General features: G+C 36.5%; 1 protein-coding gene across 1 annotated transcript; it reads left to right on the plus strand.

Moving 5' to 3' along the window:
• On the plus strand, window positions 261-16,602 carry LOC109833767 (probable serine/threonine protein kinase IREH1). The gene is made up of 17 exons (XM_020401571.1): window positions 261-322; window positions 402-616; window positions 798-2,174; window positions 3,913-4,085; window positions 4,284-4,521; window positions 7,585-7,677; window positions 7,768-7,908; window positions 7,983-8,075; window positions 10,060-10,270; window positions 10,374-10,459; window positions 12,805-12,893; window positions 14,558-14,609; window positions 14,705-14,761; window positions 14,841-15,014; window positions 15,164-15,241; window positions 16,072-16,228; window positions 16,324-16,602. The coding sequence occupies exons 2-16, from the start codon at window positions 410-412 to the stop codon at window positions 16,153-16,155; spliced, it is 3,153 nt and encodes a 1,050-aa protein (XP_020257160.1). The 5' UTR covers window positions 261-322; window positions 402-409; the 3' UTR covers window positions 16,156-16,228; window positions 16,324-16,602.

Consider the following 16,652-nt stretch of genomic DNA (forward strand, 5'->3'; position numbering starts at 1 on the left):
ATGTGCATCGCATGCCAACTTACACTAATGTCTATCACTCAGTCATCGCTGTTCAGTGAAAAAGTTTATTGTATTTTTCAGTAATAAAAATAGTTTATGAAGTTTTGCACACAAAACCCTAATATTTCGTGGTAGTTTTGTACTATCGGTTCTTTACTCAGAGATATTATGTATATTTTTTTGTTCTACTTTATCGAATATGCTAGTTATATATCTTCAATGCATTTCTGTTTTTTTCTTTCATTTCATTGAGTTCTCAGGAAATTCATGGAACCATTCTGAAGGCATAAAAAGTTCCGCTGCTTGTACCATAGAGGCAGAGGTATTCAAGCTATTTTATTGTTCTTTCATATTAAACGAGTATTCTTTTCTTAGTATTTCGTGCTTATTTGTTGGACTAGTTTTATGCATGTACCTTTTCTACATACAGTCTGCTTACGATGCTTGTGAAACTCCAAAGGAGTCGGAATCTCCCCGTTTTAAAGCCATAATGCAGGCGACAAGTGCACCCAGGAAAAAGTTTCCTGCAGATATAAAAAGTTTTTCCCATGAGTTGAACTCCAAAGGAGTGCGGCCATTTCCTTTCTGGAAGCCCCGAGGCTTATATAACTCCAAGGTAACAGATTGCTATATTCATTGAAGAGTATTTCCTTTCTTTAATTGTTTGATTATATATGTTGAGAAAGCCTACTTCTGTTCTGCATCTTGTTTTTGTTTACTCCTTGAAGTGACTGCACATGGGTATCTTTGCAGCGAATATCATATATTCTTTCTTATTCCCACTTTGTTCTATACAGGAGGTGCTGAAAGTCATTCAGGTGAAATTTGAGAAAGCTAAGGAAGAGGTGAACTCAGATTTGGCAGTATTTGCTGGGGATTTGGTTGGGATAATGGAAAAGCATGCAGAAAGCCATCCTGAGTGGAAAGAAACTTTAGAAGATTTGCTATTACTCGCTCGGAGCTGTGATGTTATGACTCCTGGGGAATTCTGGCTACAGTGTGAAGGCATAGTTCAAGATTTGGATGACCGACGTCAGGAGCTCCCCATGGGGGTGCTGAAGAAGCTTCATACTCGCATGCTTTTTATTCTCACTAGATGTACAAGATTACTTCAGTTCCATAAGGAAAGTGGATTTGCTGAAGATGAACCGGCTATGGATCTACGAGAACTTCATTCTGCTGATAAAAGTGTTTTATCTGGACCAGGAAAAGCTGGCAAAGGCCCTATGGTTACCAGGAGCTTCATGGAAGCAGCTGTTTCAAGGAAGTCCTATAGCCAGGAGCAGCATAATTTAAAATGGAAAAGAAGTCAGGAGATAAAACCCGTAAACTTCTTCTCACAGCTCAACAATGAAACTGCGAAAGAAGAGGAATCAACTGCAAACAGGGAGCGCATAGCTTCTTGGAAACCTCTTCCTTCCCCTGGACAGAAAAACCAGAAAGAAGGTAGCCCCATGAAAGATGGCTTGTCCAACAGGAAGGAGGATGCTTCACAGAGATTAAATAGGAGAGGAAATTTTGATGTGGATCAGATTGTAACTAACCCGCCTGAATTACCTGGGTCTGGAGATTCTGATATCCAGGCTTCTGATGTTTCCAAGCATCAACATAAACTTTCCTGGGGAAACTGGGATCAACAGAATCTTTCTGATGAGGGATCAATAATGTGTCGCATATGTGAGGAGTATGTTCCTACATTGTATGTGGAGGACCATTCAAGGGTTTGCGCAGTTGCTGACAGATGTGACCAGAAGGGTTTGAGTGTTGATGAACGTCTCATCAGAATTGCTGAGACACTGGAAAAAATGATAGAGGTTTGTGCACAGAAAGACATCCCAAATGCAGCTGGAAGCCCAGATATCACAAAAATTTCCCACTCAAGCGTAACTGAAGATTCTGATGTCATTTCTACAAAACTTGGTGATTTGTCCAGGAGAGAATCAGCTGATATGCTAGACTGTTTCCAGGAGGCAGATACCATTTTTGATGACATGAAGAACCTTCCACCAATGACATGCAAGACCCGGTTTGGTTCGAAATCAGATCAAGGTATGGCAACCTCATCTGCAGGCAGCATGACTCCTCGCTCTCCTCTAATGACACCTAGAACCAGTCATATAGACATGCTTTTGACTGGAAAGGGTGCACTTTCTGAAACCGAGGATCTTCCGCAGGTAGTTAGTTTTGTATCATATATGTTCCATTTCAATCTGACTAGTGTCTTTGCTTTTTATCTTTATTTAATTGGAATTTATTCTATTTTCTCTAGACCTTACAAATGATCAGAGATGCCACTGCAAGCTTCTGTCTTTGCCTTTTTTGCGTATGTTTTTCTAGTTTTGGGCATTTGGATGATTGCTTCCCGTGGTCCATGAAAATTTATGAAACTTGAATCATATAACCAATGAGGTCGGTGTTTGTACGCATGGAGCATTAAAAATTGCAAGTGTCACTGCGGCATGGTGGTAAAACCACTTGAGATGTTGCAAGGGGTCTGGATTGCTTCTAGCATCAGTCTTTGGTCTATTGTTTAAAAAAAAAAAGGGAAAAGCAAAGGGAAAAAATGAACCACTTGTAAATTAAAGTGGAAGTGTTCTAGACCGTGCCATTTTCTCTACCATACTTGGCCCAATGTCTACCCAGGAAGGCATATGTTTGAATTTTGCTGCTTGATGCTGTTTTTATCAGTCTCTAGAGAAGTTACTGAAAATCATTTCATAAGCTAATTCAATTAGAAATGGAAATTTACATATATTGATATGTGTGCAGGCTGGTTCAAATATTACCTGTTCCACATTTGTTAGAATACTAAAAGAGAATCATGTTTCCTAAATGCATTAACCTTTATTCTAATTTTCTATTTTATGGACTCGAAGAGGATTATAAGATCTTATCAAGTCTTAGTTTACTTATCTGGAACCGAGCCCTGCTGAATTTGGGGATTGGACGTAGAAAACAGCTGGCCTTGGACACAGGATCCTTGGTCAGCAGCAATTCTGGTTTATAACGAACGGGGCTCAACCATTGAATATCAAGTTTTGCAGGACCATTCCCTTGTCTATAGTTTCCATGAACAGCAGGGCACTACCAGCCAGCTTGTGATCCCAGTTGCTATATCAGTTTTTTCTTTGTTTTTTTATGAAGATTTCTCGACTTTGGAGTAATATTTCTTAGCCAACCCTATTTATATGTGAAAGAGTTTGAATAATGATCGTGTGCTTCAACTTCAGAGAGATTGATGCAAAGAAACTTGGAAGGAAATGAGAGTTGCTGTCTTTCATGTTGCATTTTCCCTCTATGTATGCGTGTAGAATTGTTTTGTGCATCTCGTGTGCTCACTACTACATCAGATTGTTTTCTCAGTGATTTATTGGTGTTTGGCAATGGGCCTAATGGCAGAATAACGTTTCCTAGGAAAACTTTGACATCATAATATCTTTTCCCCTCCTTTTGAGGGTTGATATATGCAATTGTGTGCTTCAAAAGTTCAACTTTTTTTTAAGATCTTTTATGTTCTTCAATTCTTTTTCTATTTGAATCTTGGAGAACTTTGGTATCATAAGATTTATTGTCCTCTCTTTGAGGGTTAATGTATGCAATATGCTTCAACTTGTTTTAAGATTTTTTTTTTTTTTACTTTCATTACCTTTAAATCGGTAGTTACTTGTATCTTCTTATTCTACACTTATTTAGTGTCTCCCCCTCTCATTTTTGTATTTTAAGATATAATCCCAGTGCTTCCTTTCAGATCAAACACATGCTGTTGTTGACAGTCTCCCTACTAGTTTTGTGTGGATGACATACAAACTGTTTATATATAGCTCCGTATTATATAGAACTCTCGTATTCATTATTGACTAGTTCTTTGTTGGGATTTCTATGTTGATTACTGACGCATTTTTAAATGTCCAGATTGAAGAACTTGCTGATATTGCACGGTGTATAGCAAATGCCGCCTTAGATGATGAGCGTTCTTTATCTTATTTAGTCTCATGTGTGGAAGATCTACAAGAGGTTATAAGTCACCGGAAGCTTGAGGCTCTTACTGTACAGACATTTGGGACTCGAATAGAGAAACTTCATCGGTGAGGGCACCTTTCCAGATTCCTAATACACATGATTTCCCTCTTTAAATTTTTTTAACCATAATGTTCAAGTTTATGTCTGTATTGTATCTTCTCCTTTCATGTGGTTTTCTAAGAAGAAAGCCTTACCTTCCTGAGTGAACAAGTACCACTGCTTGTTGTATGCTGTCTTTACAGTTTAATTGTTCAATATTACAGGGAGAAATACCTTCAGCTTTGTGATACAGTTGATATTGAAAAGGTCGATGCAACAAGTACTGTAATGGATGAAGAAGAGGATGTAGTTCGTAGCTTGCGAACAAGTCCCATACACCCTATAAATAAGGACCGCACATCTATTGATGACTTTGAGATCATAAAGCCTATAAGCCGTGGGGCATTTGGTCGAGTCTTTTTAGCCAAGAAAAGGACAACAGGAGACCTCTTTGCTATTAAGGTATTTCCTATCTGCTAACCCTGGGTATCTTTTTCAAGAATTCATTTTTTGGTGGCTCTGTAATAACATTATCAATTTGGGGACATATTTCTAGGTTTATTAGCAACAGCCTACTGTTTGGCTGCAGCTTGTGGTGCAGCCATAATTTCTTGGCAGGGTATCAAAACTACATAAGACAAATTAAAGTTACCTTTTTCATAATTTCTTTTTGCATACATTTTTGTTGTATCCTCTTAAAAACATTGATTTCTAATTAATGAATAAAATGGCTTCGTTATTGGTGGATTCTTGAGAGATTAAATTAATTTGTTAAGAATCATTATATCTTGACATCAAAATTTGGAAAAATGAGAAAAAATTATCCAACTTCCATCTCTCTTTTATTTTCTTTTCCTTTCATTTGGGGTTATGAATTGTCAAACTAATCAGAAATTAGGGACTTTAAAAGAGGAAGTAATAAAGAAGGATTCAAGGGATTCTGAAAAGTCAAGAGTATATACTATTACCCCTTGACACCACTGTTTTAAATATCGGCCGATAATCAATATTATCGGCCGAGTTATCGGATTTGGGAGCTCTCCGCTAGGATAAATTGGATTTTTAATCGGTTATCGTTTTTCTAGGTTTATCGGCGATTTATCGGCGTTATCGGCACTTATCGGCCGATAAGTTAGACTTTTTTATCGGGATTATCGGGATTATCGGCCCATTTTGACTAACATTATATTTTTTTCAAGGCTATGATGCAAGTTTCGCTTTCTACAATTGGTTAATGATTCTAAACATGATGATTTACATTTTGGTATGTTTATATTTTATTAAGCATGATTAGATTATATTTTTTAATTGTTATATTATATATACACATCATCCAGTATATCACTCCGATAAATACTACTTATCCCCGATATATCCCCGATTTCCGCTATCCGATAAGGATTTTGGCCGTCCGATAATTCTATGTTGATTACTGACGCATTTTTAAATGTCCAGATTGAAGAACTTGCTGATATTGCACGGTGTATAGCAAATGCCGCCTTAGATGATGAGCGTTCTTTATCTTATTTAGTCTCATGTGTGGAAGATCTACAAGAGGTTATAAGTCACCGGAAGCTTGAGGCTCTTACTGTACAGACATTTGGGACTCGAATAGAGAAACTTCATCGGTGAGGGCACCTTTCCAGATTCCTAATACACATGATTTCCCTCTTTAAATTTTTTTAACCATAATGTTCAAGTTTATGTCTGTATTGTATCTTCTCCTTTCATGTGGTTTTCTAAGAAGAAAGCCTTACCTTCCTGAGTGAACAAGTACCACTGCTTGTTGTATGCTGTCTTTACAGTTTAATTGTTCAATATTACAGGGAGAAATACCTTCAGCTTTGTGATACAGTTGATATTGAAAAGGTCGATGCAACAAGTACTGTAATGGATGAAGAAGAGGATGTAGTTCGTAGCTTGCGAACAAGTCCCATACACCCTATAAATAAGGACCGCACATCTATTGATGACTTTGAGATCATAAAGCCTATAAGCCGTGGGGCATTTGGTCGAGTCTTTTTAGCCAAGAAAAGGACAACAGGAGACCTCTTTGCTATTAAGGTATTTCCTATCTGCTAACCCTGGGTATCTTTTTCAAGAATTCATTTTTTGGTGGCTCTGTAATAACATTATCAATTTGGGGACATATTTCTAGGTTTATTAGCAACAGCCTACTGTTTGGCTGCAGCTTGTGGTGCAGCCATAATTTCTTGGCAGGGTATCAAAACTACATAAGACAAATTAAAGTTACCTTTTTCATAATTTCTTTTTGCATACATTTTTGTTGTATCCTCTTAAAAACATTGATTTCTAATTAATGAATAAAATGGCTTCGTTATTGGTGGATTCTTGAGAGATTAAATTAATTTGTTAAGAATCATTATATCTTGACATCAAAATTTGGAAAAATGAGAAAAAATTATCCAACTTCCATCTCTCTTTTATTTTCTTTTCCTTTCATTTGGGGTTATGAATTGTCAAACTAATCAGAAATTAGGGACTTTAAAAGAGGAAGTAATAAAGAAGGATTCAAGGGATTCTGAAAAGTCAAGAGTATATACTATTACCCCTTGACACCACTGTTTTAAATATCGGCCGATAATCAATATTATCGGCCGAGTTATCGGATTTGGGAGCTCTCCGCTAGGATAAATTGGATTTTTAATCGGTTATCGTTTTTCTAGGTTTATCGGCGATTTATCGGCGTTATCGGCACTTATCGGCCGATAAGTTAGACTTTTTTATCGGGATTATCGGGATTATCGGCCCATTTTGACTAACATTATATTTTTTTCAAGGCTATGATGCAAGTTTCGCTTTCTACAATTGGTTAATGATTCTAAACATGATGATTTACATTTTGGTATGTTTATATTTTATTAAGCATGATTAGATTATATTTTTTAATTGTTATATTATATATACACATCATCCAGTATATCACTCCGATAAATACTACTTATCCCCGATTTCCGCTATCCGATAAGGATTTTGGCCGTCCGATAAATCCCTGATAACCGATATTTAAAACCTTGCTTGACACCCTTTGGATCCACTGCTGGTCGCTGCCTGCATTAAAATTTTTATCTTTCTTTTGTATCAAAAAAGTTTGTGACTCCAATTATAATGATGTCTTAGTTCTGAAAAACTAGTTTAGAGTTGGTATATAGTCTCAAACTTGTGAACCTCTGATCAGGTCCAATCTACATGGAATACTCATTTACAGTTCATTCAGTTCTACATATCTACTCAGTTTTGTACTTGTGTTTGCATGCTTATTACTGGCTGAGGACATGTGCACTGTTCCCCGAGTTTCTAAGAGTGCTGTTTTACTACTACCAATCTTTATAATTTAACACAAATGACGAAGAGAAGTCATTTCCCTTACTTTCTTGCATACTGAAGATGTATGAAATAGTTTTATATTGAAAATATATTCAACTTCATAGGTCTCAGTTTGCACGCATGATGCAGTTATGCCAGTAAACTTTGATGTCTGATTCTCATAAAAATTTATTGCAGGTTCTTAAAAAAGCCGATATGATCCGCAAAAATGCTGTTGAAAGCATATTGGCTGAGCGTGACATCTTAATCTCTGTTCGGAATCCTTTTGTGGTGAGCTACTGTGACGATTTAATATTTCTTATCTTATACTATCAATGACAACTGATGGATTTCTCCTAATCTGCATTATGCTTGTTTAAGGTTCGGTTTTTCTATTCTTTTACATCTCGGGAAAATCTATATCTTGTGATGGAATATTTGAATGGAGGGGACTTGTATTCATTGCTGAGAAATTTAGGCTGCCTTGATGAAGATGTTGCTCGTGTATATATAGCAGAAGTTGTAAGCTCGATTCTTCCAACAGAGTTATTTTCCTTTTATTTTTCGCATCTTTTTACTTTTGAATTCTTTTGCAGGTTCTTGCTTTGGAATACCTACATACCTTGCGTGTGGTACATCGAGATTTGAAGCCCGATAATTTGTTGATTGCACATGATGGACATATCAAGGTATACAAGTTACCTCACTGATATGTTGCCGAATACCATGGTTTGAGTTGTTCCTATCCCTCATTAGGGTGTAAAGAAAACCAGTCAAAAGAAAGAAGCATACGCATAAATTAGACAATATATACACTAAAGAATGTCATTTTTCTTCTTTTTTCCCTAAAAGAAAACATTAAGTCAATGCCTCCATATTTACTATAACATTATGAAGTGAAAACCAGGGTATATGTTACTAAAGTTACCTTAGGAGCAACTGATAAAAGATTCCTTTCCCCTTTTACATCTCAAGAACTACTTAGGACAATGAGACGGACATGCCATAATATATAACTATGTAGAACTATGATGACGATATGTTCCCATAATATGTGCGACATACATGCTAGAGTTTGATATTTTTGGGGTAGAGACAACTCATAAGCCATTCTTTTTCCTGTTTCTTTCTAAAAAATTAGTGAGGATGATGAGAGAGACATGCATAATATATATAATTATGACGTTAGCACATTTCCATTGAATATCTGCAATGGATATACTAGTGTTTCCACATATTCAATGTAAGGCATCATAATTATACGTATTGTGCATGTCTGTCTCATCATCCTCATTTTCTGAGAGAGAAATAGGGAAAAGAAATGCTTATCAATTGTCTCATCCCCCGAAGATATCAAACTCTCGCATGTGCATCAACATATTATGGGAACATATCATCATCATAGTTGTACATAGTTATACATTTTGGCACGTCTGTCATTCTCCTAATTAGTTATTAAGGTGGAAAGGGAAAGCAATCGTTTATCACTTGCGCCTAAGGTAACTTTAGTAACATATGATATAGTTTTCACTTTATAATGCTCTATTTTTATTATTTTTTGGTGCACAAGAAATCTTAGCTTAGTACCAGGCTACCAGCCAAGTAATCTATTTTGCAGTCCAGACATAGGTGAATAGCATAAGTGTTGCAATGCCTAATAATTAGAAAATTGATTATGAATAAGTTGGCTTGATGTTTTTTTAGGGGAAAAAAGAAGAAGAAAATTGACATTCTTTAATGTTTATATTATCTAAGTTATGTGCATGCATGTTTCTTTTGACTAGTTTTCTTTATATCCTACTATAGGTTTCACCTCACTCTCTTATTTCTTTCTTATTTTCCCCCCATTTATGACGATTATATTTAGCTATGGTTTTGTGGTTTTACCTTATCATCACATAGTTTTTATAATTCAACTTGTCAAAATTTATAAATTAAAGCAGCCCATCATATATCACAAATCAGAGGCTAACATCTGATTGAGCCTTATCACATGACCATCACCATGCCCATTTCAAATTGGAAAAGCTCAGTCTACACATTGATCATAACTTGGCCTATTGTGTATTCATCTTCTGTTTATGCTTGTCATGTCAGGGAGTAGGGCACTGGCACATGAGGGTTTGTATTGGGTGTCAGTCATAAGAATTTGATCCATGTTCCATGGAGCTTTCTCATCTTCGAATCATGCTCCTTAGCCAACCTCATTTCAATGTAAAAGGATTTGATAATGATGGTGACGCCATGAAAGTGGTACCTGAACAATCTTATTTCAGAACTATAGGAGCTTGACTAGATTGAACAACAGTAGGCTGCTTAAAGGATTCTTGTAGTAAGGCCACATAAGAACAGTGACATCGGGCAAAATGATATGGTATAATCATCTTTTTTATGGACTGCTGCTGCTTAAGCCGCGGGCCTATGTTATGTGGAGGGATGTTCAGAATGCAGATATCTTAGTCAAACACATTAAAAGTAAAAGCTATGTTGATTACCTTGATCCAGCTGGATCAAAAGTATAATTTTCAGACCGGCAGAATAGCATTGAATGGTTTTAAACGGCTCATACCAGTATATTCTCTTTCTTCCGTCCTTCCATGTTTGGCGGGCATGTTAAGCTGGTTTTATTCTATGTGATCATGTTCTCAATTTTATTTTCCTTCACCCGAACAGTTGACAGATTTTGGACTTTCCAAAGTTGGCCTTATAAACAGTACAGATGATTTATCTGGGCCAGCTGTTAGCGGGACATCCCTACTTGGAGAAGAGGAGACTCACGTTACTGTGTCTGAGCAATTGAATCAGCGAGATAGAAGGAAGAAACGTTCTGCTGTCGGCACACCTGATTATTTGGCACCAGAGATCCTGCTAGGAACAGGACATGGTTGGTAGAACCCACTCAGTTAGGGTTGTTTTGTTTTCTTTATTGAAGTAATGAGAAAGAAAGAACTTGTTGACTTAATGCTTATGCTGATGATGTTCTGCAGGTGCAAGTGCAGATTGGTGGTCTGTTGGCGTTATTCTCTTTGAGCTGATAGTTGGAATTCCACCTTTTAATGCTGAGCATCCCCAGGTTCATTTTAAATTTATATATTGCTTTTAGCCTCTTTTTATTGTTCATTGAAATGACATGATAAAATGCCATAAACATCCTTAATGCAAACTGATAAACATGGAAAGAGCACGTCATGATACAGTGACAAGTAGTAAACTCTTGGGCGCATTCTTAAGAAACAACTGATACTATAGGAAATGTAGTATCAGATAACATAGTGACACTTGACATGATGCGAACAGTGGCTTTAGATGTAAACCTTGCTTGATACATTGTCATTTTAAATATGCCACTAAGAACCACTAGCTATATTGTACTGGTATTGCTGTGATTTGTGGGCGAAGCCTGAAAATGCAAGATAACAATATAATCATGAATATAATTCTGAAAACTAATTGTGTATGTGAGTTAATGTTTTTAATTTTTATCTATAAGACTATAACATGAATTCATAAGGCCATAATGGTTGAAAAAAGCATTAGTTTAGGTAATTTAAAATATTTCCAAGTTATGTAAGAACAGGTTTTAGAATAATCATCTTCACTTTGCAAGCAGACGAGGATACGAGTGCATCTACAGTTAAAATGGAATTTGGACCCATAGTTCGGCATTGGGTTTTAAACTAATTAGTCTTAGATCATTAGCGATACATATTGAACGTGTGCTTAGTTTTAGGATATTCCATAGTGTGTTACATATATCAATCTCATACTCGAGTATCCATAGGAGTGTAAATGAAGCATAAATTAGCTATATTTCTATTTCTTTTCTTCTTATGGATACAGATAACATATAGATATTGATGGGATACTATCTGCACATATTTGTGAAAAATGAAAGATTGAACTGATTTTGAGTACTTACTAGATATTATGGATTATACCAAATGTTTTGAAGAAAGAAATGAGTTTGATATTAATGTATAATCCAGGAAAAGGTCCTTTTTTGATGGGGATAATCTGCTTTTAGTCTATCAAAATGATGAAAAAGAAGATCCGTATGTGTTCATTAACCAACCCTTTTCTTAATTCACACTCTTGATTTAAGGTTCTTCCTGTAAGTGTATCGAACAAACAAATGCTAACTTTCAGAGAGACAGCATCTGAACATTAAATAAACAGGACTCACCACAGTAAGTATATAAATCTCAAATCGAAGCCCTATTTCCCTCAAATTCGACACACAGTTCTTTTCCTCTTCAGAAATCTATGCAGTTGAGGAGCCTTGATCCAATAGGATGCCAAAGCAGTAATGAATGATGTCAATACATCGTGATAATCAATGGCGAGCACACCGACAACACCATGGTGACTGTCAGTAGCGAGTCTGTATTTATTTATTTATTTTTCCATGTTTCCTATTTCTTCGAGTTTTTATCCATTTTTCTGCTTTCTTTTTGTAGTTGCAAAATGCCAAAATCAGATATATCTGTGCTGTTAATACTGTTACTTCTTCTCGATATGCCTCTAAAGCCATGTGTGTGTTCGTTTTTTCTTTTTCTTTTTTTTGATAGTGAGGGTACTATTTTAAAACAGTCCGGACCCACCATTTTATTCTATGTTTGTTTTGTTACCCGGACTGGACTATTTGTGAAGAGGGACTACTTAATACCCAGAAGGGGAACTAAATATATATATACACACACACACACACACACACACACCCAAAAAAAAACTCATACAAGCATGCACTTGTTTGCTCTTACTTGGTCCATGAACCTCTCACTTTATTTTATGCGCTCTTTCATTACTTAGGGGGACAGGCTGCTAAAACGGTAAACATTTTTGTGTAATTATCCTTTAAGCCTAGGTTGCATGGGTACGGTTGCGGGACATGACAAAATGTAAAAGGTAGGGTATGGGGACATGGCTTTATATATGTATGTTATGCATATTTATATGTATTAAAATTAATAATATACATACGATCAATATCATTTTTTTTATTTACATATAATATATTTGTATATGTGTGTGTGTGTGTGTGTGTGTAATTGATGTGAAGTTTAGAATATACATCCAAGAAGTTTATGAGAAGTGTTTTAAATTAAAACGTGTATTATATAATTTAGTATACACCCGAATAAGCATATGGATATATCCAAGAAGTGTCCAAACGGTTTGGGTACAGTTATGGGTATGAGTACGGTTTCCTAATAGAAGTACCCAGGTAACATTGCTTTCAGCAGATCAAAATAGCTTGAGTGAAGGTTTAAACTTACCTTGATCCTTACGCGTTGCTTTCATGCAAAAACAGCTTTTCTTGCACTTCATATATCATGATATAATAGTTTATCTGATATTGTTTGGCCAACATGGTAAGAATCACCCATTTATTCCTTGGTTTTATTTCTTTCCTTGTAGACTATTTTTGACAACATTCTGAATCGCAAGATACCCTGGCCTCAAGTACCTGAAGAGATGAGCTATGAAGCTTATGATCTAATTGACAAGTGAGAACTTAATGCTCTTGAAATTTCCTAGTAATTTGATTTTTCTCACTCATTCGCACACGGCCTCTGCTTCTTTTTTTTTCTTTTTCCCTTTTCTTTTTTCTTTGCTGCTGGGGTTGAGGGAAAGGAGGTGTTTCTGGTCAGCGACGGTAAGCTTAATTATTACTATATGAAGGGGTTATACCTGTGCCTGCACTAAAAGTTGCAAGACTCAGTTAAGAACAACGTTTTATTGAACCAAAGGACTCAGTTACCACTCTATGTATAAAACTCTGTTTAAAAAGAAGATATACAGAAAAAGTTGTGATTTGACAATCTTTATATACCCATTTTAACACATTCTCTTTCTTTTATCTTTATGGAAAGAAACAATATTTTAATATAATATCAGTAAATTGTTAATACTGTCTTCCTTTTGATAATTTTCAACTTTGAGTTATAATTTAGACAACAGATTCTTTTCAGTAAACCTATTTATCTCATGAAGCAATTTATGCGTGCTGAGTTCAGCTATAGCCCTGTATCTGTAGAATTCTTCACAAACTTGACTACATTTTGGTTTCCATCCCTCCATAGTTTTGGCACTTCTTTTTCAGTTTGTAATTCAGTTTTCATTTATATATTTCAAGTTGTTGGAAATATAATAATTGATTAACAATTAAGATGAAATGTAGCATGTACGACAGTTTTTTCTACTGCCTTGTGGACTAATATATTGCGCAGACATGTGCCTGTGTACCCTGCGCTGCCAAAGAGCTAGAATGCTTGTGTTGCTATGAGTTTTACTTAATGATGTCTTCTGTTTTGAAAGTTTCTCTGCCCATGTCCCTTGAGCCCCTGCTGGATTCACATTGTTATATCCAGTCGACATATAAGAATGAAATACAATCCTCCCATATAACTTCCTTTTCAAGCTAAATGACCTATTTCCGACATGTTATCAACCCAAAGGCTACAAAATCTAAAAGTAGTATTTCATTTTCCTTCAGATTGATCCTCTTCAAAGGTGGATTCTAAATTAGGGTAAATTTCGCTTGTCGCCTCTGAACTTGGGGGGTTTCGCACATAACCCCATGGATTTTGTTTATCTACTTAACCCCCCTAAAGTTTGGGGTGCTCTCATAACCACCGTCACCCCCCCCCCAAACCAAAAAAAAGCCCTGCGTGAACACACCCCCTGATAATGTTACTCGTTAATGGTGATATGACGCAAAATGCCGCTTTTTGAAAATATAACCCCCAAAAAGTGTAAATTGGTAAATTTTTAAGTAACTGAGGGATATCGTCATCCTTTTGAATGCTTGGAAAATATATCAGTGTTATTTTTGGGGCTAGTGAGACAAGTTTAGGGGGTTTATCGTGCAACACCCGCTGCCCCCCGCCCCCCCCCCCAAACAAAAAAAACATTCAGGGGGGCTTAAAATGAAATTTACGCTTCAAAATTTGCAGTGGCACCCTTGCCTGGAAATCTTGAAAGCATGAATTTCACTATGAGCATTAGCAGCAAGTGAGCTATTTAATTCTTTCCTCTTTAGTTGGCCAGCTTTCAAGTTTTCTCGTCTTGAAATTTTCATGTAACATTAGTGCATATTCCTTTGTCAAAGGAATGAGGTCAACTGTTGCCTTATTCAATTTCTGAAGTTTCCCTCCAATTACTTCTCCAGATTGTTAACTGAAGATCCTAACCAGAGGCTGGGGGCTAGGGGAGCACCAGAGGTACTTTGCTTTTGCTAGCAGTAATTGTTTCTTCTTTTCACTGCTTAAAATCCTAAAATCCGTAAGTTTAAATGTCTGAAGTCCTTCTTTTCCAGGTGAAGCAGCATGTCTTTTTCAAAAATATCAACTGGGATACACTTGCCAGACAGAAGGTGCCACTATGATACCATGTTCTTCCTTTCTTGTCCCTTTGACCCCCTTTCAGCTTAAACTGTTCTGTCCACTTTGCAGGCCGCATTTGTTCCCTCATCCGAGAATGCACATGATACCAGCTATTTCACTAGTCGTTACTCTTGGAATCCATCAGATGAATACATTAACGAAGCCAGTGAATATGAGGATTCTAGTGACAATGGAAGCATGAGTGGAGGCAGTAGTTACGAGAGCAATCGCCATGATGAACTGGTACGAACTGCAACCTAATATATTGATTTCCATGATCCACTCAGATATAGTTACAGTAGCAACCTTAAAGTCTTTATCATGATTCATGCTTATAGTCATACCATTGCCAATAACTCCTCACTGAGTTTAATGACATGACCACAATTCAGGGAGAAGAGAGCGGAGGTCTCACAGAGGTTGAATCTGAGTCATCTGTCAATTACTCATTCAGTAATTTCTCATTCAAGGTAAATTTTCATCCCAGTTGCATCAGTTACGGTTTCTGGTCTTTTAGTTGTTGTAGCACTTTATGGAGACGGTTGCCTCTAGGTACATGATGGAGCATTAAAAACCCGCTAAATTGCTTGGTAAATAACGATGAACTGCAAACTCTTGTTGAGTGACAAGGCAACATATACTATATTGCTTAGAGTAAAAGTGCCTCCAAACGGTCTTTTCATTCTAGATTAGCACTAAGCTCTCCAAATAGTAGCCAAGAATAGCCAGTGGTTCAAAAGTGTGCAAGATTAACTTGAACGCCTATATTATCATAGAGGAATAGCTTACAATATGATCCCTCCGGCAGTAAACAGGATATGATGAGTGGTAATAACTCTTCATTATATTCTTATTGTGAGTGGAGTGTCTGCCTATCGCATGTTATGACCATTGGGGCACCCAAATCTTTACCAATCTGATCCCAAAGAAAATGTAGAGCTTACAGAAAGGGAAGATGGATATCCTTTTCCTCAACGATTTACATCTATACATTGCCAATTTACCTTTCACAGAAAATGATATTATGTACCCAAGGAAATATAAATGCTAGGAAAATAAGTAGCTGGTTTCTATCGTAGTATTTGAACTAAACATGAAAATAATTAGCCTGTCTTCTAGAGTTTTCTTTATGAAGTTCCAGGCTGAAAAATTGACCGACTCCTTTATAGCTATTCTACAGTAAATTTAAATTGGAGTATAAATTTCTTCTTTGTATCCATTTGCTGTCTTTCTTCCTTGTGTTTATGCAGAATCTCACACTAGGATCTCTTTATTAACATGTGTCTGTCTTTGTGTTCAGAATCTATCGCAGCTTGCATCTATAAACTATGATTTGCTCACAAAAGGCTGGAAGGAAGAAGTACAATCGAAACCCAACTCATGATTGTGACCTTCGTGAACACCCCATTTTTACCATGACCCAGAGACCTTGATGGTCTCATGTGGAGCTTGTAAATGTGAGCAGATATCTAGTTTAGAGTTCAGTTTAAATTCATCTTTCGCATAACCATATTATTCTTCGATGCTAAACCGTGCCTCTTTATCTTCTCAGAGATTTAGGAGCTGGATACAGGATGCTATTTGTCCCTATAAGGATGCTGCTGCAGTATATGTGGCGACAATTTTCATTTGAGTGGTTATTTGGTTCGGGTTTCATGTTCTTTAGGCAGTATATTTTATTGAAACAGGAGACTGGTTTTCCCTTTGCCCTCACCTAAGGTTTATGTACAACAGGGAAATGGATTTGCATCCTTTATTTATCTTTTGCCCTCCAGGGCTAATTGAGACAACAGCATCGCAAATTGGTCGACATATCTTTTTTGCATTGTTATGCCTATGTTGTCATCTGTGAGAGGGTATTTCCAATTGTGGTGTTTTGGG

The sequence above is a fragment of the Asparagus officinalis genome, chromosome 3 (assembly GCF_001876935.1).
Source record: "Asparagus officinalis chromosome 3, Aspof.V1, whole genome shotgun sequence".
Taxonomy (NCBI): Eukaryota; Viridiplantae; Streptophyta; class Magnoliopsida; order Asparagales; family Asparagaceae; genus Asparagus; species Asparagus officinalis.